The 22,828-nt window shown below is 40.6% G+C and overlaps 3 protein-coding genes across 4 annotated transcripts; all 3 read right to left on the bottom strand.

The window, feature by feature from the left end:
• Positions 1 to 6: 6 nt before the first annotated feature.
• On the bottom strand, positions 7 to 1,680 carry LOC129756158 (ATP-dependent RNA helicase laf-1-like). Of its 2 annotated transcripts, XM_055752945.1 has the most exons (4): positions 1,507 to 1,680; positions 1,027 to 1,344; positions 687 to 743; positions 7 to 485 (listed from the first exon to the last, which is right to left on the bottom strand). In XM_055752945.1, exons 2-4 carry the CDS (start codon positions 1,297 to 1,299, stop codon positions 435 to 437), a joined length of 381 nt encoding a protein of 126 aa, XP_055608920.1. In that variant the 5' UTR covers positions 1,300 to 1,344; positions 1,507 to 1,680; the 3' UTR covers positions 7 to 434. The 2 variants fall into 2 exon arrangements, with proteins under 2 accessions (XP_055608920.1, XP_055608919.1); XM_055752944.1 differs by having other exon boundaries at positions 7 to 743.
• A 9,796-nt stretch (positions 1,681 to 11,476) lies between these two features.
• Positions 11,477 to 17,979, bottom strand: LOC129756146 (hornerin-like). Its single transcript, XM_055752924.1, has 3 exons — positions 17,872 to 17,979; positions 12,022 to 17,809; positions 11,477 to 11,958 (listed from the first exon to the last, which is right to left on the bottom strand). Exons 1-3 carry the CDS (start codon positions 17,908 to 17,910, stop codon positions 11,576 to 11,578), a joined length of 6,210 nt encoding a protein of 2,069 aa, XP_055608899.1. The 5' UTR covers positions 17,911 to 17,979; the 3' UTR covers positions 11,477 to 11,575.
• Positions 17,980 to 19,508: 1,529 nt separating this feature from the next.
• LOC129756152 (uncharacterized) lies at positions 19,509 to 21,554 on the bottom strand. The gene is made up of 2 exons (XM_055752936.1): positions 20,798 to 21,554; positions 19,509 to 20,728 (listed from the first exon to the last, which is right to left on the bottom strand). Exons 1-2 carry the CDS (start codon positions 21,211 to 21,213, stop codon positions 19,594 to 19,596), a joined length of 1,551 nt encoding a protein of 516 aa, XP_055608911.1. The 5' UTR covers positions 21,214 to 21,554; the 3' UTR covers positions 19,509 to 19,593.
• Between the last annotated feature and the right edge of the window lie 1,274 nt (positions 21,555 to 22,828).

Raw genomic sequence — 22,828 nt, 5'->3', positions numbered from 1 at the left:
GCCGGACGACGAAAGTTTGTTCGATCCGGTCCCATATTATGATGATGTTATTTGGCGAATATCTGCTAAACCTTGCTGGTTCCTAAAGACTTGGATCGGGCATCGAAAAAAGAAAATTCTTAGTAGAAAAGGCTGCGATCGCGCTCATTTTAGTATCCCGCATGTTTTTTTTCTCTCCACACACCAAATAGCCTGTTTGAATCATAGATTTGCAGAAGCTGCAGTACCAGATTACGTTCGATGGAGAAGAACCCTTTCTTCCACCATCGGGTTTACAGTATTATTCTGTGTAGGATTGGCGACCTTGCTTCGCTCTTGTTTCGACCAAATTTCAGAAGCGTTTGTATATTTTATTTGGTTTGATTCTTCCGAATCGTCTTAGCATGATTATTACTCATTCAGCCATCGATCATTTTACTGGCTACTCTTTGGTCTCATAGAGCAAGCTTGTCAAATTTACTATATGATCTTAGAATGTTCTTGATCTTTGTATTCAAGGATTTGTAAAGGTACAGTAAACAGAAAAAAATAGATTAGCTTAGAAGGAAAAAACAAGGATGGTAACATTAGAGGGTTGCTCGTGTTTTGAGTTTGAGACCATACTTATCATTTGATATTTAGGACAATTCTGTAGGATCACATAGAAAGCTCATTCGGTAGCTGGAAATTCGTCTCCTGATTATTACCTGCGAGTGGTCCGTTCTCGGGCGTTTCCTGTCCGGTGAGCGACGGTCTCGGGAATCCTGGCGGAATAAAAATAATTATATTATGATACATTACAATCTCGTTGACCCGATAAAAAGCCTGTGCTAGATGATTTTCGTACGTGAATAAAATAACAATTTTAAATTACAAATGTATTAGATATGTTCATGTGAAATTAGCGATCCAACATAGAGAACAAGATCAAGGCAAGGCAATTGTTTATAAAAATATACACAACAATAAAACGGATTACGTAATAAATCGATACTGTTGTGTACTACATTTTTGTTGTTGGCAACCCTTTTCCACCGTTCCACTTACCTTATAGTCATTCCTCTTGTAGCCACCACCCGGCCGATTGTCCTGCCGGGAATACCGATCGGTATCGTACCGCGACGATCGAGAATCGCCGTACGAATTACCGCCACCGCCATATCGATTTCTCGAATTGTCCCGTCCATTGTAGCCGCCGCCACTGCTCCGACCACCATGGTGGTCGGATCCGGAACCACGATATCCACCACCCCCTCCACGATAGGAATTGCCACCCCGGGAGCTTCCCCTGTGGGAATAGCCACGTCCACCTCGGGTCATAGCTTTATTTTTACCTGCCCGTATCAACCGTCTCGAATAAGGAATCTAAAATATTTTTTCAATAACGCAATACATCAGTCAGCACATTTCAACTGGCAAAGGAAAAAAAAAAACCGCCCCATAAAAAGATTACAATATGGCGTCATGCCCGGCAGAATGAAAATTTTCCGAAATCGATTCTCCAGCCTAAGAAAATAACGTACTTACCGAAGTAATTAGTTCAACTTGTAGTTATTCAAACTGTTAACACTTTGCCTAGGGATTTAGCGTGTTTTATCACGTTTTTACTGAACTATTTAAACTTAAATTCTGCACCGCATTAATGGCTGCCTTCAACCATCAAGACAGATTTTCGGCGTGAATTTTTACTTGCAAAAAAGTGACCGCTGCCGAAACATGTTCCACACCAACGCTTTTTTTACCCATGCAGCAGACGTGTCTGCAGGCAGGCAGGCAGTGAGCAAGATAGGTAGATCAAAAGGTATAACATTGCGCTTAACCTCGATCGACAGAACCGTGTAAACGCAGGGTCGAAAATAGTTATGAAATTTCGAACGATATGTATGAGATTTGAAACAAAATTACAACTTATGAAAAATTGAAAATTGAAAAATTATTGTTCAAATAAGTAATCAAATTTTTTGAAATAACTTGTGTAGTAATTAGTAAAATTTATGATCAAAATCTTTCATTATTCTGACTACGAGTCAGTTTTTCTTTGGCAATTTAGTTCATTTATAAGGAATTCAGCAAAAAAGTAATTTTTTTAACTCAATAAAAAATCTACGTTAATAATACGTATTCCATACGCACGCGAGTTTAGTACATTTTGAATACTTTGGTGAACATTTTTATATTTTTTGCAGAATTTTAAAATCAGTAGTTTTTTTTAGAAAACTAATATTTGAAAAAAAATTCCATATATTTCTGCGGAATTTTAAATAAAAACTATTTTCATGTTGGCCTACAAATAAGCAAGCAACGGAGTAGTGTACCTAAACATCTAGCTATCCTGGGCAGTGAGGGCACTGGCATCAGAGGTGCCAGGTGTCCTGATATTTCAGGATTTGTCCTGATTTTCGAGAGACCGTCCTGATTTTTCAAAAACTTTCGAGTTGTCCTGATTTTTGAAAATTTGTCCCTAAAATGTAATGATTTGTCCTGATTTTCATAAAAACTTCTTAAATATGATCGAATTTGTAGTTAAAGTATGAGAAAATTGAATAAATAGGTTATAAAATAGTTAAACCCATTAACAGATGGTTATCTTTGGTTCAGATGATATATAAATGGTGTTTTTTCGATATGAACTACAGGCCAGCCAACGAATTGCGTTCTGTTGTTGTATAAATCAATGCGTTTACAGCACATGTATCGCGCCTTTATTTCTGCAATCTAAGCAGATATTCTTATTATTTTCATGAATCAAGAGGGGTCCTGAAAAATCCTGATTTTTAACTTCGCGTTGTCCTGATTTTTGACCGAACCACCTGGCACCCCTGACTGGCATAGTGATGGGTAGAGTCAACTGTGGTAATTCCATAATGGTCGGAGAAAAATTACGTTACCATCTGTTTTAAATTTTTTTTTTCGGGCTAAAAGCGGAAATTTTGACCACAAGGCCCATGAAAGAGGGAAGTGAAACCGATTTATTTGAATATTATACGACAAAGGTGTGGAACAAAGTGATAAACACGTTTTTTGTTTAACAAGTTGTTTGGATGAAGGATAAAGGTAAATATGTAAATAGTTTTATTTAAGTATGTTCTGTAATTTCAACAATTTTTGTCATAACTGAAATCAGGTACTCACTCTGCTCACTCACTATTCAGTTTTGTTATTATTCTTTCTTTTCATTTAACTTTTTATTTATAAAATAAATAAATTACAAAAATAACTCAAAAGCCAAAACGACGAAATTGAAAAAAAATATACTTAAAAAAACTATTCTTCAAATTAAAAAAATGTAATTTAATGAAGAAAACTTCAAAAAATTACCCCAGAATATCCGGCCAGCCTCCACTACCTTCTGGATACTGGGTTCGCCGTAGAGTCACGTGAGCTCGTGGTTCATCCTTCGCCTCCACACCAGTGTTGCCAGGTGAATTTTAGTAAATTCTGGAAGTTTGCAATAAAATAGTCTGGATTTGTCGGGATAGTTAAAATGACATTTTATTTATTTCTTTTTACATAACGGTTGACAACAAGCAATATGGTTACATCTTGATTACTTCCGATCAGACATTGCGACATTGTACTTAGATTTAATAGTAGCAGAAATATTCACCGGTCCTTATTCTCAGAGTTAAGCTTAACATAGAATTCTATGTGAACGAAAGCTTAAACAACCGGAAGCTTAGACCTATGCAGCTGTCAAAATAACTTCTGTATTCTGCTTCACAGTTAATTCAGTGTTGCCGTTAAGAGCTATTCAATAGTTTTTTTTTATTAAAAAAAAAATGTTGAGCTTATAGAATTTCCTGGACTAATCTGGATAATTTATGAAAAGTCTGGACCAGACAACATGAGGTCTGTATTTCTGGATGACACATAAAAATCTGGAAGATTCCAGAAAAATCTGGAAGGTTGGCAACGCTGCTCCACACTCCGTTTTCCTGCAAGCAGCCGAAGATGGTTCTTAACACTCGTCGTTCGAATACTCCAATTGGGCGCAGATCTTCCTCGACCAATATCCATGTCTCGTGTCCGTAGAGAACAACCGGTATAATGAGCGTCATGTGTGTGGAGTCCCGGGTCTAGACTTTATTGAGGTCCAAATCCAGACTGCCGCACAACTGACTTGATTGCTTGCTAAACTCTGCAAAAGTCAGTTGCGCTAGCGATTGCTCAACATCGTCGGTTGAGTTTGGCTCTCATCTATTGTCTGTGTGCTGGGAGCGCAAAGACAACTTATATCAAGATAGCACAATGTACAGGTTAAACTTCGGAAAAGCAGTTCGCGTCCATGATCTTTCATAGCTCGTCACAGTCGATCGTGTCGAATGCGGTTTTGAAGTCGATGGTGCGTATATAGGGACTTGGTGTTCACTTCATTTTCGGTGGATTAGCCGTAGTGTAAAGATTTGGTCCATCGTAGACCGTCCCTCCCTGAAACCGGCCTGATAACTTCCCACGAATCTGTTTGCTTGTGGAGCACTTTGAATGCGGCATTTAGGACATTGATCACTCGGTAGTTCTCACAGTCCAATTATTCGCTCTTCTTGTAGATAGGACATATTACCCCCTCCTTCCATTCCTCCGGTAGCTGTTCTATGTCCCAGATCCGGACTATCAACCGGTGTGTAGGCAATGCCATCCTTCCCAGCCGGTTTGTTGCTATTCAACTGGCGAAAATTTGATAAGGTTCCTCATGAGATCGCAATCCGTAAAATTGTACGCTACGGCTTCCCATCGTGGTCTACAAAGTGGCTGCTCTCGTACCTGACAAACAGACGAGCATTTGTAAATTTACGGGGAATCCAGTCTCAGCCATTTGAAGTTCCCTCCGGCGTCCCTCAGGGAAGCCACTTAGGACCACTCATCTTCATTATTTTTGTGAACGATCTTGCCTGGATACTCAAATCCTCAAAACTAATGTACGCAGACGACCTTAAAATATTCAGAAATATCGAATCACTTATGGACTGTGCAGCACTTCAAGCAGACATCTCGACTCTTCTGAATTGGTGCAGGTGTCATGGAATGGTAGCTAATACTAGTAAATGCAGATGCATTACCTTCTGTAAAACGAGAGAACCGTTACGTTTTAACTATGCAATGGATACAGTGGAAATGGAACGAGTGGACTCGATCAAAGATCTTGGCGTTATATTCGATCGCAAACTAACCTTCTCGGAACACATAGCTGCTACTACTGCAAAAGGTTTTGCTATTTTGGGTTTCATCCGTAGGAACACTGCAGACTTTGAAGATATTTATTGTCTGAAAGCGATTTTCTGTGCTCTGGTGCGTAGCGTTTTAGAATATGCCGTGGCAGTTTGGACCCCTCATCAGGCAGTACAAATCGAACGACTGGAAAGGGTACAAAAGAGGTTCCTACGATTCGCACTCCGTCGATTGCCATGGAATGATGCCGTTCGACTGCCACCATATGCAGAAAGATGCAATCTGATATCTCTTGAAACCCTTCGCTGGAGGCGAACGTACATTCAAAGAATGTTCGTTTTTGACTTGTTAACGAATAATATAGACTGTCCCCAATTGCTGCAAAACATTAACATTCACGCGCCAGCTAGACGACTTCGTCAACAGAACTTTCTGTGGATACCATACAGCCGCACCGTCTTCGCACAAAATCATCCTCTGTATAACTGTTGTCGTGTTTTCAATGAAGTGTCAAACGTTTTTAACTTTAACATTTCCAAAGATATATTTAAGAATACTATACGTAGTTCTAGAAATTAATACATGTTTAGTTTAAGATATGTTTGTGTGATTACTATCAAAGACATTAATAATAAATAAATAAATAAATAGAAACGCCATCGTTGGGAGTGGCTCCACCTCGTCGTTAGATACGCCGCGGTACTGGTACCTTCCCCCACCGTCTTGGTCTTCTACATGTACGCTGTTCAGGTGTTCATCGAAGTGCTGCGGTGCTGCTTCCACCTTTTGATCACCTCAGGATTGTCCGTCAGCTTCCCTCCTTCCTTATCCCGTCACATTTTGACTTGCGGCGATGCGTTGAGTTTCTGCGATAGAACTTTCGTGTTTCTTGGGAACAATGGAGCTGCTCCAACTCCTCGAGCTCCTCCTCCTTCAGGCGACGCTTTTTCTCCTGAAAAATTCGAACTTGCTGCTTCTTCTGCTGACGATGATTTTCCACGTTCCGACGGGTGCTTTTTTGCACTGCGCCCGCCAGACGGAACCAGTCGTTCCGTCGAGTTCGTTCCACATGCCCGATGACGTTCTCCGCAACGCTGTTGATGGCTGCCTTATTTGTATCCCAACAGTCCTCGAGAGAGGCCTCGTCAAACTTGCCCTTTGCCGGCAGCGCTGCTTCAGGTTGCTTCAGTCGTGCGATATGGAGCCGAGCCGGGCATCCGTTTCGTATGTTGCACACTGTAGTGAATTTCATTTCAAATTCGAGTTGAAATTAATCAACAAACTGAAGTCCGCTACAAACGACCGTTCGAGCTAAAAGTAGTTAGCAGCATGCCGTTGATTCCTACTTATTCCCACTCTGTTGTGATCAAGAGCGGAGAGCATCTTTCTCTTTCGTTCAAACGCTTATTTTGATTTAGGTAATTGTGGGTAATATCATGAATCGAAATAGGTTTGTTCATTGCAATACATATTATGATTCTCTTTATCTTTAATTTATCCATTATTCTCTACACACACTAAGGAGAGTTTTGTGCGCATCTCACCACCACCGGATAGTGGTCTGATTCGACATTGGCGGCTCGATAGGATCTGACGATTCCCGAGAAGTGCCGACTGTGATTGAGTTTGGTACGGTGATCTCCAGGTGTATTTGTGTGGGAGGCGGCGAAATCTATGAGTCTGAGGCCCTTTCGTTGGTCAGCGCTGAACGCCCTGAACCTTCCAATTGTCGGTTTGAATTCCTCCTCCTGGCCGACCTGAGCGTTAAAATCCTCGATGACGATCTTGATATCATGTTTTGGGCAGTGGTCGTATCCACGTTCGAGCTTCGCGTAGAATTCGTCTTTGTCGTCAGCGGTACTTTCGAGATGAGGGCTGTGCACGTTGATGATACAGACGTTGAAGACTCGGTCCTTGATTCTCAACCGGCACATTCATCTTCTCCATCACTATAAAGCTGTTCCGAGCTCATGTGTGTTGCTGCAGTTCTGGTATATGGTATGGCCACCTTGGAACCTTCGTACCCTGGAACCCTTCCAGCATACCTCTTGCAGCGCTACGATGTTGAATTTGCAACTCTTCAATTCGTGAGAACTCGTGAGTACTGCCCATGAAATTTAGATATCGGCAGTTCCATGTTCCAAGTTTCCCATCGCTGGTCCCTTTCCGTCGCGTGAGTCTTTGCCGATTTCCATCCGAAATTTGTTGCTCATTGTTCGGAATAAAGATTGAGGTGATCTGAACGTGTTGACCCGAACAGCTTTGAAAGGTTAAGGAGGATGTGTGTAGGTAGTCATTCAACTTATGCTAAGCTTAGCTAATTATGGATTTTTCCATTGCAGAAAATGAGTCTAGGATAACAAGTTTTGTCTTGTGAAGTAATTTCTTGCAAGGCGTTGGTCTATTCACTTAAATTCAATGAAATTTGTTATTCGCTTCATATAGGTAGTGGAATAACTTGTTTCGGTCCTAGGAGTGATACTAATTCCAAATATATGTAATTTTGGTGGTGCAGGTTCTTTTATTGCAAAAGTAAAATTTACATGCTTACTTAAACAATAAACTCAATTTTTTAAATATCGATGAAAATTTACGTCCGTTACACTATAAACACAGAGAACTATAAATCAGATAAATCAACCGAAAAACGCGCCTAAGAAACTTCCATCCAGACTGGTTGAATTTACCGCTGGTACGGCTTTACCAATGGCATCAGCGATCGCACCTACAAACGGAATATTCTTGACCGCCTCCTTAATGTCCTGGCCGAAATTTTGTCCCGCAGCTTGAGCAGTATTCTTGGCGGTGTTTATCGTATCAGTAGCAGCACCAGCAATGCCGGAAGCTGTATTCGATCCCTGACTAACAGCATCACTAACTTGGCCGGCAATCGCTTGACCCGCCGTTAGTCCTGCGTTGATGGCCGAATTGGAAACCTTGCTGATACCGCCACCGATCAATGTAGTTACCACATCGACAGCTTTCTGGAAGTTGGCGACCTGCTCGGCGATTCCGGACGTAAGATCAATACCACCTTGCAGCACCTTGAGCCCATTGGAGACGGAATCGATCCACTTTTGGGTAGAGTTGGAGATGCCGTTGACAACCTGATCGGCCGTTGGGACATTTACCGAAAAGGTTCCCTTTGGGGGTGTGTAGGAACTGTTGAGCAAATCGCTGGAAAATCCAATTCCGCCGGTGCTGTCAGCGTTAACATTGAACAACGAGCTCTGGGCATCGATGATTTTTACCACTGCAATGATCAAGACAACTAGTTTCATTATGATCTCCTAGATTGAAGGTTGTAATATTAAGCTAAGATACTGCGACAAGAAGGGTGAACTAGTACTGACAATAACACAATCGATTTTCCGTTTTTATTTGAATTTGTCCGAAGAAAGTCAAAAGGAACAGATCATCAACGATGAAACAAACATTTGAAAATGTAAAACGAAAATGTTTCCCAATCGTAAGGCCTAATTGATTTGCAAATTTATAAATGGAAGTTTTCCTTTTTCGAAGCGTTTCTTTATTATTCCTGTTAGGAGATTGTTGATCAACTTACATTAACATTATTCTGAACTGTGTGATACGGTTTGGCGTATTTATTATTCTAGAAACGTTTTAACTCACGTGACAATTTAAATAAAACACGGGATGTAAATGATTTTCATCCAAACAACATATGTTTTTTTCTTGAAATCAATTGAAGGAGCGTGTACGTCTTACTACTCTTTTCTGGGCATTACGAACTCTTTTGCTTCATTCGAACAATACAAGTTATTGAAACCATTTGTACATTTATTTTTCACTAAAGTGGTTCTCAAAATAATGAATACCAATAAAAATGGAATAAAAAATCATTCTGAATAGAACCTTTCAAATTTTACATATTTTACTTCAACATATTTCATCAAAAATTACAAAAAACAAAAAATATATCAAATATTACCAAATTATCTAAAATAAATAAAATAACTAAATTACTGAAATAAAAAAAAATCAAATATAACAAAAATGACAAAAACAACTACAACCACAGAAATGACAAAAATAACTAAAATTACCGATTTTTAAAAATCACCAAAAATTTGCAAAATTAACAAAAATGAACAAAAATTACAAAACTGACAAAAACTTAAAAAAAAAAATAAATATGACATAAATTCCAAAAATGAATCGAAATAAAAACAGCAGCAATGGCAAAACTGACATAATTAACAAAAATGACATAAATGACAAAAATGGCACTTGATCAAAACTTGAAAAATTCTAAAAAAAATTTAAAAAAAGCCTAAAATGACTAAATTTACAAAAAACAGGATATAAATTACTATAATAACAAAAATGACAAAGATTACAGAAAGACTAAAATAATAAATATTATAAAAATGGCAAAGCTGGCTAAATTGAAAAACCTGAACGATGGCAAAAATATATTTTCTGATAAAATGCCAAGCTTCACACAGTTTTCAACAAAAAATTAAAAATAACAGAAGCAATGACGAACATTAGAATCTCCAAAGCTATGCAAATGGAAAAATATGGCTAAAAATGACAAATAAAATATGAAATAACAAATACAAACTTCATAAATTGAATTGCTTGACAAAATTCACATCTATTAAAACATCAGAAAAATACTAAAACGCAAAAAGAAATATAAATGACAAAAAAGGCAAGAGAAACAAACGTGACAGAAATCATATGTTCAAATAACAAAAAATTACAGCATAATAAAATTCACAAAAATGACAAAACCAAAAAAAATGCCAAAATATCAATAATGTCTGAAATAAACAAAAATAACAAAATTGAAAAATTTAATAAACTTTGATATTTTATTACTTCGAGAAAAACAAAAATGTTAAAATTTAAAATTTATCCAATAACAAAAAATGCAAAAACGAACAAAGGACAAATATAACATGAATTACAAAAACTATGAAAATTAGAGATAAAAAATATTACAGTTAAAAAATACAACAACAGTTATAAGAATACAAAAATGATAAAAATTACAAAAAATAGAAAAATGACAAAAAGACGAAAATGGCAAAAATGGCAAAAAACTAACACAAATGAAAAAAATACGAAAATCACAAAAAAAAAAATAATATAGCATTTGTAACATTAATAACCAAAATAACACAAATCACACAAATTAACACAAATAAAATATACTAAAAGTTACAAAAAAATATAAAAATAATGACGGAATTGTCTTAAATTGAGATCCTGAAGATCAGAGGGTTTTTTTTAATTTCATTATTTGCTTATGTCTAGATCGTCACTTTTTGAAGAGAACAGGAAATAGATAGGGAAATATGAAGATGAAAAGAAAAGAATCATAGACGAAGATCGGATCACAGTGATGTAAGTTCCAAAATCATCAATTTTGAGTTTAGTTCACCAGTCGATTTTCAATCTACATCTGGTGCCAAACTGAGACTTTTTATAATTTTTGTAAAAACTTTTTCGATTGAAAAAAAACTGTTCAAGTTTGAAAATTGTATTCAAAATCGAGCACCTTGACAGTTAAAGCGCATTTGTCAAAATGTCAAAATTGACGAAATTTCTAAAAATTTCTTATTGATAAAATTGAATAAAAAATCACGAAAGCCTGCAATAAGAATAAAATTAAAAAGTATTTCTTAAAATGGCATAATTGTCCAGTAATGAAAGAAATAAATAATGCCGAAAATCACAAAAATGACTCAAAATCACAAATGACAAGAATGTTTAAAAATGACGAAATAACAAAACATAAAAGACAGACAATTCAAAACATGAAAAAATAACAAAATTTTGAAAAAGGCTAAATGCTAAAAACTAAAAAACTGTCAAAATCACGAAATAAAAAATTATTCAATTTTAAACTTCAAAAAATGACATAACAAACAAAAATGACTAATATGACAAAATAAAAGAAACAACATAGATGCCAAACATGACAAAAATTAATCAATTCGGTTAAATTTTCAAAACTGACTAGAAAGACCTTCAATTTAACATCAGAACTCGACTTTTCATGTATTTAAAATCTACTTGGTCACAAAAAGTTTTTATTCTTTTGATTTCATGCAATCCACTAAAAAACCCACCTGGCGTCGAAAAAAAATTTATGTTTTGTCAAAAAAAAAAATTCTGAGGTTTTCAGTGATTAATTAACATTATCAATCTTATCATATTTTTGAGATTCAAAGTAAGAAATCAAAAATGTATAGCCGTCATTTCCCTATTTGACTTTTATAGCACAATTCAAATATAACCTAATATATTTAAAAAATGAAGATTTTTCAACTTCTTATTTACAAAAATTAAAATCACATTTTCATGTTTACATTGACTATGTTTTTATTTGATTCTCCTGAAATTAAATGTTAAATACATTTGCGTTTGTAATCTATATTTTCACGATATAAGTTTTTTAATTTACAACTTTTGACGAACTGGTATCTCCATTCGAGACAGAATTGCTTTCACCAATTTGCCTTCCGGCAAAACTACCAGATTGTCCCGATCCGCTTTGTCCATTTTGGAAAAATGTTTGACCGTTAGTTTCGGAGCTGGAGCTCCGTGGCTGAGTGTAGGTCCTAACGCCAGAATTAGTAATCACACCATTTCCTGTTCCTGTTGAACTTGTTCCATCGGCATTGGCATTCCTCAATGGACTACCTCCATTAGGAAATCCACTTGAACCGAATCCATTCCGGTAACCATTGAAATGCGTTCCTCTGATTCCGCCAACCGTTCGAGAATTAAGAGATCGTTCACCGTTGTTGAAACCGGTACCTAATCCAGTGGCTTGGCCTAGAAATTGGTAACATTGCATAAGATTTCCTAGATTATATCGAAAAAGTAGGAATGAAGTACCTGATAATGATCTACCATTTTCAGATGGATATCCTGAAACGGCAACATTTTCATTATTTATCAACTGCCGACCATTTGATGACCCAATTGCCTCTGGCGTATCAGTAAAATGTCTCGAATTTCCATGGGGCCCAACAACCCCATTTGTCCGTCCAGGCGTTAGTTGTCCGGCGTTATGAGTACCAGTACCTTGGTTAGTGGCTAAGCTGCCAGAAGGATTAGGGTTTGTTAGATAGTTTGGAGCTATGCCTCTATTTTGCCCAAATCCACCTTGACTTGATGACCCGCTAGTACCGAATCCATTTATTCCATTTTGACCCCTTAAATTTCCAGAAGTATTGTCTCCGAAATTTCCGGCCCCAAAGCTCCCTGTAGACCTCAGAGCTCCACCAGAAGGGGAGCCTCGGTTAATACCACTTGTTCCAGAACCAAACCCGGAGCTGATTGAGTTTCCTCCTAGTGGTCTAAAAGATGATCCGGAAGATGAGCCTTGATCCGCTCCTCCCAAAGCTATTGGTGAATTTGTATTTTGCCCAAATGATCCTGACGGTAAACCCACTCTGGATCCAGCGTTGTTTCCTGAGAATTCTCCATCGTTCCCTGTCGTAGATAATTGGCCAGCCAAGTTTCCTGTAGTTTCATGACCATTTTGTTGGCCTGATCCCCGTATTTCCGAGGCATCTACTTCATTGGATCTTGGATTTGGGGCTAAAACATTTCCAGTTGAACTTCCACTCGATCCTGATCCACTTGGAAAATTCTTTTGCGTATCTTGTGGTCCATCCCTATTGGAGCTACGTTGACTTGCTAAAGTTGCTGAGGGTCTCCTGTCGTTGATTATAGATCCAGAGCCCTTGGGACTAGTTGAGCTCCCACTTGACCCATTTAACCAAGAATTTGGTGCTCCAGACCTATCTGTGCCATCTAATCCAAAAGGACCTATTTGTGAATATCGTGAACCTCCATTTGCATTAGTTTCCGAAGTTCCGGCAATAGGAACCTCTTCTCTTCCTCTCTGACCTCTGTTTGATGATTTAGGACCGTCGTTACCATTTGATCCTAAGTCAGATCCTGTCGATCTTCCAGAAGCATTATTTATGGTGCTAGATCGACCATCAGAGTTGGGATTCTTAAACCCTTTTTCTGGGTTCAATGAGCGGGGAGCATTATTTGCATTCCCACTCACCTGCCTTCGATCGGTTGTCAGCGAGCCTGGATTGCTTGACAACCATGGGCTTCCCCCAGCTGCAGTTGATAATCCTGAACCCGGAGTAGTAGTATTCCCGTTCAAGGCTGGTCTTCCTAGTGTTTGAAAGCTATCGCTTCTCGTTGTACTTGCTGACGAACCTGATCTACCTTGAGAATTTCTATTCGTACCTTGTTGTCCATCCGTGTTGAAGCCACGTTGTCTAGGTGAAGTTCCTAATGGTCTGTTTTCACTTATTCCAGTTCTATCACTTGGGGAGTCTTTGGAACCGAGTGAAGTCGCAGCAGGCCCGTCCTGCCGATAGCTTGGCGAGTAAGTTTGACCCGGTTGTGAAACCCTTGAGTTCCCATTTTCCTTAGACCTGCCTGTAACCGACTGACCTATCAACGTCGTTCCAGACGTAAGATCCTTTCCTCGTTGATTTTGATCTGTGTTGGATGATCCTGTGCCGTCATTACCGTTTGTTCCAAGACTAGACCTTGCCGAATTTCCTGGAGCACTATTCGTTGAACTAGATCTACCTCGCGAATCAGAATTCGATGAACGGGGAGCGTTATTCACATTCCCATTCAGTTGTCCTCGATCTGGAAATCCTGAATTCCCGGACAATGAAGGGCTTCTGCCAGCTGTATTTCCTGGAGCACTATTCGTTGAACTAGATTTACCTTGCGAATCAGAATTCGATGAACGGGGAGCGTTATTCACATTCCCATCCAGCTGTCCTCGATCTGGAAATCCTGAATTCCCGGACAATGAAGGGCTTCTTCCAGCTGCATTTCCTGGAGCACTATTCGTTGAACTAGATCTACCTTGCGAATCGGAATTCGGTGAACGGGGAGCATTATTCACATTCCCATTCAGCTGTCCTCGATCTGGAAATCCTGAATTCCCGGACAATGAAGGGCTTCTTCCAGCTGCATTTCCTGGAGCACTATTCGTTGAACTAGATCTATCTTGCGAATCAGAATCCGATGAACGAGGAGCGTCATTCACATTCCCATTCAGCTGTCCTCGATCTGGAAATCCTGAATTCCCGGACAATGAAGGGCTTCTTCCAGCTGCATTCGACGACGCTGACCGTGGAGCATTAAGATTTTCATTTGTGTTAGATGAACCGATTCTTTCAGGTTTCTGAAGATTATCATTTCCTGCACCTGCTTGTCGGTTAGAGTTAGAACCTGTTGCTTCATTATTCGGTGACCCAGATTGTTTGGTATTTCCTGAATTGGGCTGGGACAGTGAAACACTGGGATTGGTTGGAAGGTTGTTCTGTGTTCCTCTTGGAGAACTTGGCCTCGTGGGATTTCGATTGCCGTCTTGTAGACTTTGTGGTCTATCTGATCCTACCTTGTTAGTTTCAGTTACTCTAGCGTCCGTTCTAGCCTGGGATTTATCGTTTCCCAAATTCTCGGGAATGCCAGTAGTCCTACCAGAGGAATCCACTCCAGCTGCATCTTCTATGCCTTTTGGACCTGAGTTTGATTCTGTACTAGAAGTGTTTGGTGATACAGGTCGGCCTACGTTGGTGTTAGCTATTTGAGTTGGTCCGGTGTTCGATGTAGCTCTATTTGGTACTCCCGAAGAACCGTGTACCTGTTGGTTCGTTCCTTCAGGAGATCCAGACTTCTCTTGTTGTTTCGTCTTTGTACCACCTGTTTGATCGTTCCTTTTAGCATTATTTGGGCGTGAATCGTATTCAACATTATTAGGATCATTACCAATTCCATTTGTGGCCCCAATATTTTTTCGATCAGACGAATTTCCTCCTGTTGATACAGGTTCATAACCATTGTTAGTTGGTTTAGGCCCTGTATGTTGGTTATTATTTGAGATCCCACTATCAAGTCCATTACCTAAACTTGACGAATTCCCAGCTTCCGATTCCGGCTGATTAGGTTGCGTTGGACTTGGTAAATTAGTTCTGGCTGGATTTGTTATTCCACGTGTTGGTATGTGATTTGGATAATTACTAGGACTTGTTCCGTGAAAACCACGATACAAACCTGGTGGGGTGAAGCCCTTTTCATTTCCACTCAACCAAGGTTGAGCGGGTCTGTTTAATCCAGGAATGCTTTCTGGTCTCTCAAAGGGTGATCCATACGGAAGCGCATCTGCTGATGAAGGTCTGGGATTGTTTGGACCCCATGGATAAACAGAACTCGGAGGACTTTGACCATACGGATTGAATGAATTTTGAGGTCTTGATCCACCAAAAGGATCTCTTGGTACTCCAGGGTTTGACATAAATGGGAACCCAGATCTTCCCGGAGTTGCAGAGTTAGAAATTCCATCGTAGTTTGGTCCAATCGTCCCTCTGTCACCCCATGGTCTTGTATTGATTTTGTTTGAAGGACTTGTTGTTTCCTGTCCAGCATTGCCTGATGTAACAGAAGGTACCTTCGAGTAGCCAGGATGAAATTCACTAGCAATGCGTACTTCTTCAGGTCTTAAAACTGCCCGAGGAGGAATTCCGCTTGTCGAGAAAGGGGCTCTTGCAAACGTTGGATTCACCAAGTCTGGTGAGCCTCGCCCTAAACTGCTGTCTGGTGTATTCGGTAATCCATTCCTGACTCCTGGAGCAGCATCGCCATTGTTTATTGAGTCAAACCCATAAGGACCGCCTACATTTGTTGGTTCAATTCCTGCCTTTTGAGACGGATTCGCTCCAATGCTTCGTGCATCCGGTTCGAGCGCAATTCCAGGACTTAATCCAGCCTGTGTTCCCAGGCCTGATGGTTCTGGTTGAAATCTCGGAATAAAACCGTTAGCAACTGTGGGGTACGGATTTCCTCCAAAGCTTCCATCACCATTTACGGAATGAAATCTGGGTGCTTCTAACCTAACGTCATCGGAAGATAAACCGGGGACAGATCCAAAATTGTTATCAGGTCGATAATTTATCGGATTTGAGCCGTGCCCTGGAGCAGCATATCCGGAAAAGCCTTGGAATTGTCTATTTCTATTGTGGATTTCAGGATAGGTCGGAAAGTTATGTCTGCCTGGTCCATAGCCGTCAAAATTATTACTAGTGCCATCATTTGATTGAGTAGCACCGGGGTTAGTATTCACAATTCCCCTGCCGTAACCAGAACTGAAAAGTGGCAAGTTACCATTTCCAAATCCGAATGAACTCGTTTGATCATCTGAACTATAGAGACCATTATTACCCGATCTGGGTATCAAACCATCGGTAGGCAATCCGGCATTTGATGACCTAGTGAATGCTGATTCAGGAATTTCAGTATTGAAAGGGGTATCTCTTTTGTGTTGTCCTCCACCTCCCCCTACACTAGAGCTTGTACCTAGCCCAGATGAACCAGAATTTCCTCCACCCGAGGTGCCTCCACTTAACCCTGCCCCGTTTCCAGCGCCACCAAACCCTCCTGAACTGCCCCCACCTAGTCCTGCGGCATTTCCATCAGATCCTGACCCACCTACATTGCCCCCACTGGCTGCACCCGCGCCACCGAGCCCACCTGAACTTCCCCCACCTAGACTACCTCCTCCGTTTCCAATTGACCCTGATCCACCTGCACTCCCTCCATTAAGGCCTGCTCTATTTCCAATAGCTCCTGGTCCACCAAAACTGCTTCCTCCTAGTCCTGCTCCACTCCCAGCTAATCCTGACCCACCCAAACCACCTCCACCTATCCCTAACCCATTCCCAGCCAATCCTGCCCCACCCAAATTACCTCCACCTAGATCTGCTCCACCTCCAAGTCCACCTGATCTTCCTCCACCTAATCCCCCTCCATTTCCGGCCAATCCTGATCCACCCAAACCACCTCCACCTAGCCCTGAGCCGTCTCCAGTGCCTCCAAATCCACCCAATCTTCCTCCAGCTAACCCCGCTCCGTTTCCAGAAAATCCCGCTCCACCCAAGCTGCCTCCACCTAAACCTCCTACAAAGCCTGCTCCATTCAAACCAGAACCTGCTCCGGTGAGACCTGAACCTGCACTACCGCCCCCTCCGATTCCAGCACCTCCAGTTCCTAAACTATCATCTGGGTCAACTACAGCAGTCATACGAGATGACACAACTCCACCCCCATTGGATTCAATTGCTGTTGTAGTAGTTGCTGTTGTACTGGACACTCTTGTTGGACTAGTCCCAGTTGAAGTCGTAACACCACCTACAGCCGGGGCTCCGAACCCATGCCCTGAAGATATACCAGCTACAACAGCAGGGTCTACAAAATCCCCAGCCAAGGTCCTAAATCCACCGCCAGCGCCTGCAGCATACGCAAATGTAAACGACCCATCGGCGTGAGGTCCGTACGCAAGCACTCCTGGCGCGGCGAAACTCCACCGAGGAACAATCGGCACTGGAATGCCAACGAAGCCTGGTGCTCCGAGATAACGGAATCGATTGGTCGGATAACCAGCGAATCCTCCATAGGATGCAAATTGTCGCGATAATCCTGCTCCTCCGCCACCATAAGCCAATCCTCGTGATAGCGAAACACTACTCTGCTGGGACCCAGCAAATCCTCCTGACCCAAATCCATAGGCAGATCCTCCAGAAAACCCAGAACTTCCGCTTAAACCGGGTCCGAACGTCGTCAATACCACTCGAAAGCACTGACAAAAAAAATTATGTCAAGATCACTTATCTTCCAACTATCATTGATTTTCTCACTCACCAAAAATAGCACTATTGTTGGGAAACTTCGCCCAACCATTTCACTTTTTTTTGTATATCACTGCGATGAAACAATCCAAGGCTCAATCTTCGTTAACAGGAAATATTCAAATGAGCAACTACTATGCTCATTGAGGGCTTTTATAACGATACAAGGTACTAAAACGTGTCCTAAGGCCTAAACGGTAGTTGATGCTGTACGATAATCTTCAATAAGTCGATAATCGTTAGGATAGTAAAAATTCTCGGGATGAGATGAAGTTCAATCGATTTGTCAAACGTTGAACCAACGAGTGCACATCTTTCACACCCCGCAATTATTTTGACCTAAGGAAACGTACACCCAGACTGATCAGTCAACACTTAGGTAAGTTCATCATTATTGTAAACGGAACCCAATCTGAACCATGCTGGTCCTGCTGCTGCCCCGCACTTGACTTATCGAGTGGTAATCATAATGTTTATATCCCCGATGTCTGGGGGTTGCATCCTTCTCCAGGTTAGATCCAGCACACGTTCGTTGGTGGCACGACTACCCCAAATTAATTGGCTTGATTGGTTACTGGATATGAATCAACCCAAGTTTTCATAGTGGTTGTTGGTTCTATACCAGGCGGTGCCCTCGGGACTCGATAAAAGTGTAATAAATCGTTTGCTAATTGATTTATGAAAGGTTTCATCAGAGAGAAATGGCCCGAGGGTTTCCGGGAAGACTTCCTACTAAGTATTCAGGTGTCTTGAACGTGATATGCATGCAACGAATTAAATTTGATTGACTGGATTTGAAAAGATATATAGTTTACTTATTCACTAACTTACTGTGAATCATTTAAAAAAAATTAAACTCTCAAGCTGATTTTCGTTTCTTTATTTCTCGATAGAAACAATTTGATGTACATTTTCGTCAAAAGGCTTATTTCCATCATCTTTCGGATTTTCTTCTTCTACTCTATCCGCCTATTTTTGTAATAGCACTGTGAATATGCAAACATCATTTGAAATTTCTCCTTTATTTTGACCCTTATTTTAAATCTGTAAAGATTATTATGCCGATTGATGCATTATACAAATTTTTTTAACGTAGTCTCAAGATTTGTGGAAATCAATCGGCTATGTATTAAAATTTTATTAAATGTCTGTTTTAATTTTGATTTTGAAAATTTATTCTGTAAGTCAGCCAGTTTTGACTGAAACATAATTCCTCCCCGATCACATCAACTTGTATGAATAACAACTCAAATAACCAATTTCATCGTTCTCATTTATCCAGCTGATGGAAAACGAAAATCCAAACCATGAAGGTCAAACATATTTGCATCTTAGAAAACAACAAACCATGAGGTGCTCCTCCTCCCCCACAAATGGCTTATTTTGTGCGGCAACTTTTCAACAACATCACGACTCAACGACCTGATGGAACAATGGAGCTGCTACCTACTTACTGGAGTGCTTCCTAGCTCCAAAGGTTGATGAAGCACTTTTACGATCGCCGATTAGGATAAGAGACGCGCGTCAGTAAACACGCAGCCATTAAAAAAAAGTTTAAAAGAAGGAAAAACAGTGACTTCAATATCACGTTGGTATAACTCATTTATGATTTCGGATTATTGAGGGGCTTGTGCAATTAATTTTCTTCTATGTCTTTATTTACACGTTACTGCAATTCTTATGCTCAAAATAACTAAGCACTTTAAACTTAACAATCCCAGTACTTTTGAGAATCTTACCGCCGTTGCTGTTTCGGTTTCGTTTGAGTATCTCTACGTAAGGCCTCGCTTGGCGAAGGAGCGCGACCTCCGTACGGCAGCAGGTCTATGTTCTGTATATGGGCCCTAACTGATGCTCCCGGGGCAAGTCCCACATACCAATCACCAACATTCTTGATTATGGTTGAATCCTTGGCAAAATCTCGCCAATCTTTCTTCCTATCGTCCTCCAGTTTTTTCCTATCATAGGTTACCTCGGGGAAGTTGCTGAAATCATTCGAGTTGAAGGCACCTGGAGCGGACTCATCGAAATTTGGGAATCCAGCTCCAGAAGGTCCTGACGGACCACTCGATATACTGATATCGAAGGGTCCGGAAAGCGGAGATTCTTCGGTGGGCTCGTAATCATACTTTGGAGGTACTAGACCAATGATTCCGACTTCTGGTTGCTTCCCACCATAATCGGAATCATCATCCGGGAAGCGAACTTTGGTTTCTGTAGGTTCTGGTCGATCTGTGGTAGGAGGAATTCTACTTGAAGAAGTCGTTGGCCGTTTTCTGTCGAAATCATCATCGAAAGATGGCCCCGAGGGTTTACCACTATCGTATCCATCATAGTCGGGTTTTGAACTGTCGTAGCCACTGGCAGCAGGTCTAGTACCATCGTATCCACTAGCAGCTGGTCTATTACTGTCATACCCACTAGATGCAGGCCTAGTACTGTCATAACCACTAGATGTTGGTCTAGAACTATCGTAGCTATTCCCGGTTGGTCTTGCTCCATCAAACCCTGGCCCAGTTGGTCGAACACCGTCATACCCGGGTCCCGTAGGCCTTGAAGATGATCCACTTCCTGTTGGCAAATCATCCGGTCCGGACCCAGAAGGACCGGACGCGAAAGATGGATTGTTATTATCCGTAACTTCCGTTTGCTCCACGTGGCTTATGGCAAAGTTTGTCGCTGGTTGTGCCAAAAGATGACTTCCTGTTCCGGTAGTGCTCTGAACTACCTTGTAACCGATTCCGGCCCCTGCGATGTACTGCACCGTTCGTTGGATTCCTTTGTCATCCAAATAGGAGTACGATCCTCGTGTAATTCCATCGGGACCCGTAGTTTCCGACCGACGCTGATCCGGGCCGACCGACAGAAGCCTAAAACAAAAAAAAATTACAAAACGATTGAAAAGTCCTTTCGCCAACAACTAATGATGTATTTCCTACTTATACTGCCCTGATCCCGATGGACCACTTTCAAATGATACCTTCCCTCGAACTTGCTTGTTAGTTTTGTACAGCGGACTCTCGTAGGAAATCGTATTCGGAGCATCCGGTACCGGATTGGCCACCTCGAAACCCGTACCCGATCCAGCGGAATACTTCACCGAATGCCGTTCTCCGACATCATCCACGTAGGTGTACTGGCCATTGACCCGACCATTGGCATCCGATCCTTCCCGTCGTTGATAGTTCCGAGTCTTGAACTGGAAGTCATAGCTCGGATCGTCGTACGGATCAGCTTGGGGGTCTTCGGGAGTTCCTATTGGTCCGCGAGGCACCTGTGACAGGCTCTGCTTACGATGGATTTTTGGTCCTCGTGCACGGAAGCTTGATTCAAAAATAGAAAAAAATATAATCATTGAATTATTATTATTATTTTTTTTTTTTGGTCAGTTAACCAATGACCAAACTGAGATCCCTACAGTTACGCAAATCTTCAAATTATGAATTCCTTGAATTTATTTAAATTTTTACTAAAGATATTTGAGATTATGTACGTACAGGGTTTGGCAATTGAACTGCTACAAAACTTCAGGAGTGATTATTACGAAGTATACAAAACTGAGTGGGATGACACCTTGTTACCTTGTTAACATTATATCTAAGATGTCAGAGGATATTTTTGTTAATTTTGTAATCAAGTGTTTTTTTTTGTAAAAATAGTCCTCGAACCTTAAAGTAGTGCTTTGATTGCCTAATTCCAGGCTGTGGAACGGTAGAAAGACATATTTCGTGAGTTGTCCAATGAGTGTATGTATTTTTTTTATTTTGGCTTGCACTTGGAAGATATTTGGATATCAGAAGTACCCAAGTATAGTATGGTGGGGATCGTCAAGCTACAGTGGCGACACCTACCATGATGAAGATCGTCAAGATGCACCCTGAGAGAATTTTTGGCGTAGTAACACTAAATTGGCGATAGATTTTAATACACCGGATCAAAATCGCCGTCGGATCTTCGAAGATGATCTTTAGGCCCAGCCTTACAAAATCCTTAGATTTCAAGACCTCTCGTTTGAACAGAAGCAAGAGCGGGTAGAAAGGGCGAAGGCGCAGCTTACGCGGTCCGCGCATGAAAAATTTGGAGAATATCGTGTTTTCTGCAAATGAATTCGTCGCCGTACAGCGGTTCGTGAAAAAAACAGAACTACAGACAAGGCCACAAGACAACAGAGATCTGTCTTATTAAAGGTCTGGGTCGGAATCGCCCGTACTTTCCTGGTGAAGATCAACCGAACACGCTGAAGAGGTGTAAATCAATCAATTTACGTATCGAAAATACTTCTATGGCATGTCCTCGAACTGTGGACACGTCCTAATTTTGATTTTGGTTGGTGGTTTTGCAGCAAAACTTCGCATTGACTTACGAAGTAAAGAGGTCCCAATTTTTGTGTGCGAATTTTTTTTCGAGGGTTAATTTCGAGTACGGAGTGGTCGGGGAGTTCGCCGGACCTGAACCCTATGGACATGGCTGTCTAGGGTACACTCTACAAAACATGACGGGTTGGAAGTTCTGAAGCGCTATCTAGTTGAATCCTAGGATAAAATACCACAAAAACCACCTGCGGGCTTTTTAAAATATGTGCCTTCAGCTTCTGCAGCGAGTGGTTAAGCTCAAGGACAAAGAAATCGAAAAGTGCCAATGGATTTTGAAAATATGATCTGTTTTGATGTAAATCGTATTAAATTTGAAAGAAAAAGTTTTTGTTTTAATCAAATTATTTGTTAGTTCCAATGTAGCACTTCAAATGCCGGACCCTGTATAGCGACCTTTGTGAATTAATTAGTTTCCAAAAATTAGTCTTAAGTACTTAAGTTGTAAACTCATTCGAGCTACATATTTACCACTTCAAGATTTCATTCAAAAAATTATGTTTAACAGAATTTTAAGTAGATCCTTTTTGAATTTTTTCTTTAGAAAAGTTACAGATTATCATTACTTCCTTCTGATGAAACTCAAGTTAAAATAGTAAG

Source organism: Uranotaenia lowii, chromosome 3, assembly GCF_029784155.1.
Source record: "Uranotaenia lowii strain MFRU-FL chromosome 3, ASM2978415v1, whole genome shotgun sequence".
NCBI lineage: Eukaryota > Metazoa > Arthropoda > Insecta > Diptera > Culicidae > Uranotaenia > Uranotaenia lowii.
The sequence above is the reverse complement of the archived record's forward strand: the minus strand, read 5'-3'. Positions and strand labels throughout refer to the sequence as shown.

Coding starts and splice junctions, on each gene's coding strand:
- LOC129756158 (XM_055752944.1), bottom strand. CDS start 1,299: ATGACCCGAGGTGGACGTGGCTATTCCCACAGGGGAAGCTCCCGGGGT. Junction 744..1,026: donor ACAAGAGGAATGACTATAAG/GTAAGTGGAACG, acceptor TTATTCCGCCAG/GATTCCCGAGACCGTCGCTC.
- LOC129756146 (XM_055752924.1), bottom strand. CDS start 17,910: ATGGTTGGGCGAAGTTTCCCAACAATAGTGCTATTTTTG. Junction 17,810..17,871: donor CAACAATAGTGCTATTTTTG/GTGAGTGAGAAA, acceptor TTTTTTTGTCAG/TGCTTTCGAGTGGTATTGAC. Junction 11,959..12,021: donor AAATGGTAGATCATTATCAG/GTACTTCATTCC, acceptor ACCAATTTCTAG/GCCAAGCCACTGGATTAGGT.
- LOC129756152 (XM_055752936.1), bottom strand. CDS start 21,213: ATGATTATATTTTTTTCTATTTTTGAATCAAGCTTCCGTGCACGAGGA. Junction 20,729..20,797: donor TCGGGATCAGGGCAGTATAA/GTAGGAAATACA, acceptor TTTTTGTTTTAG/GCTTCTGTCGGTCGGCCCGG.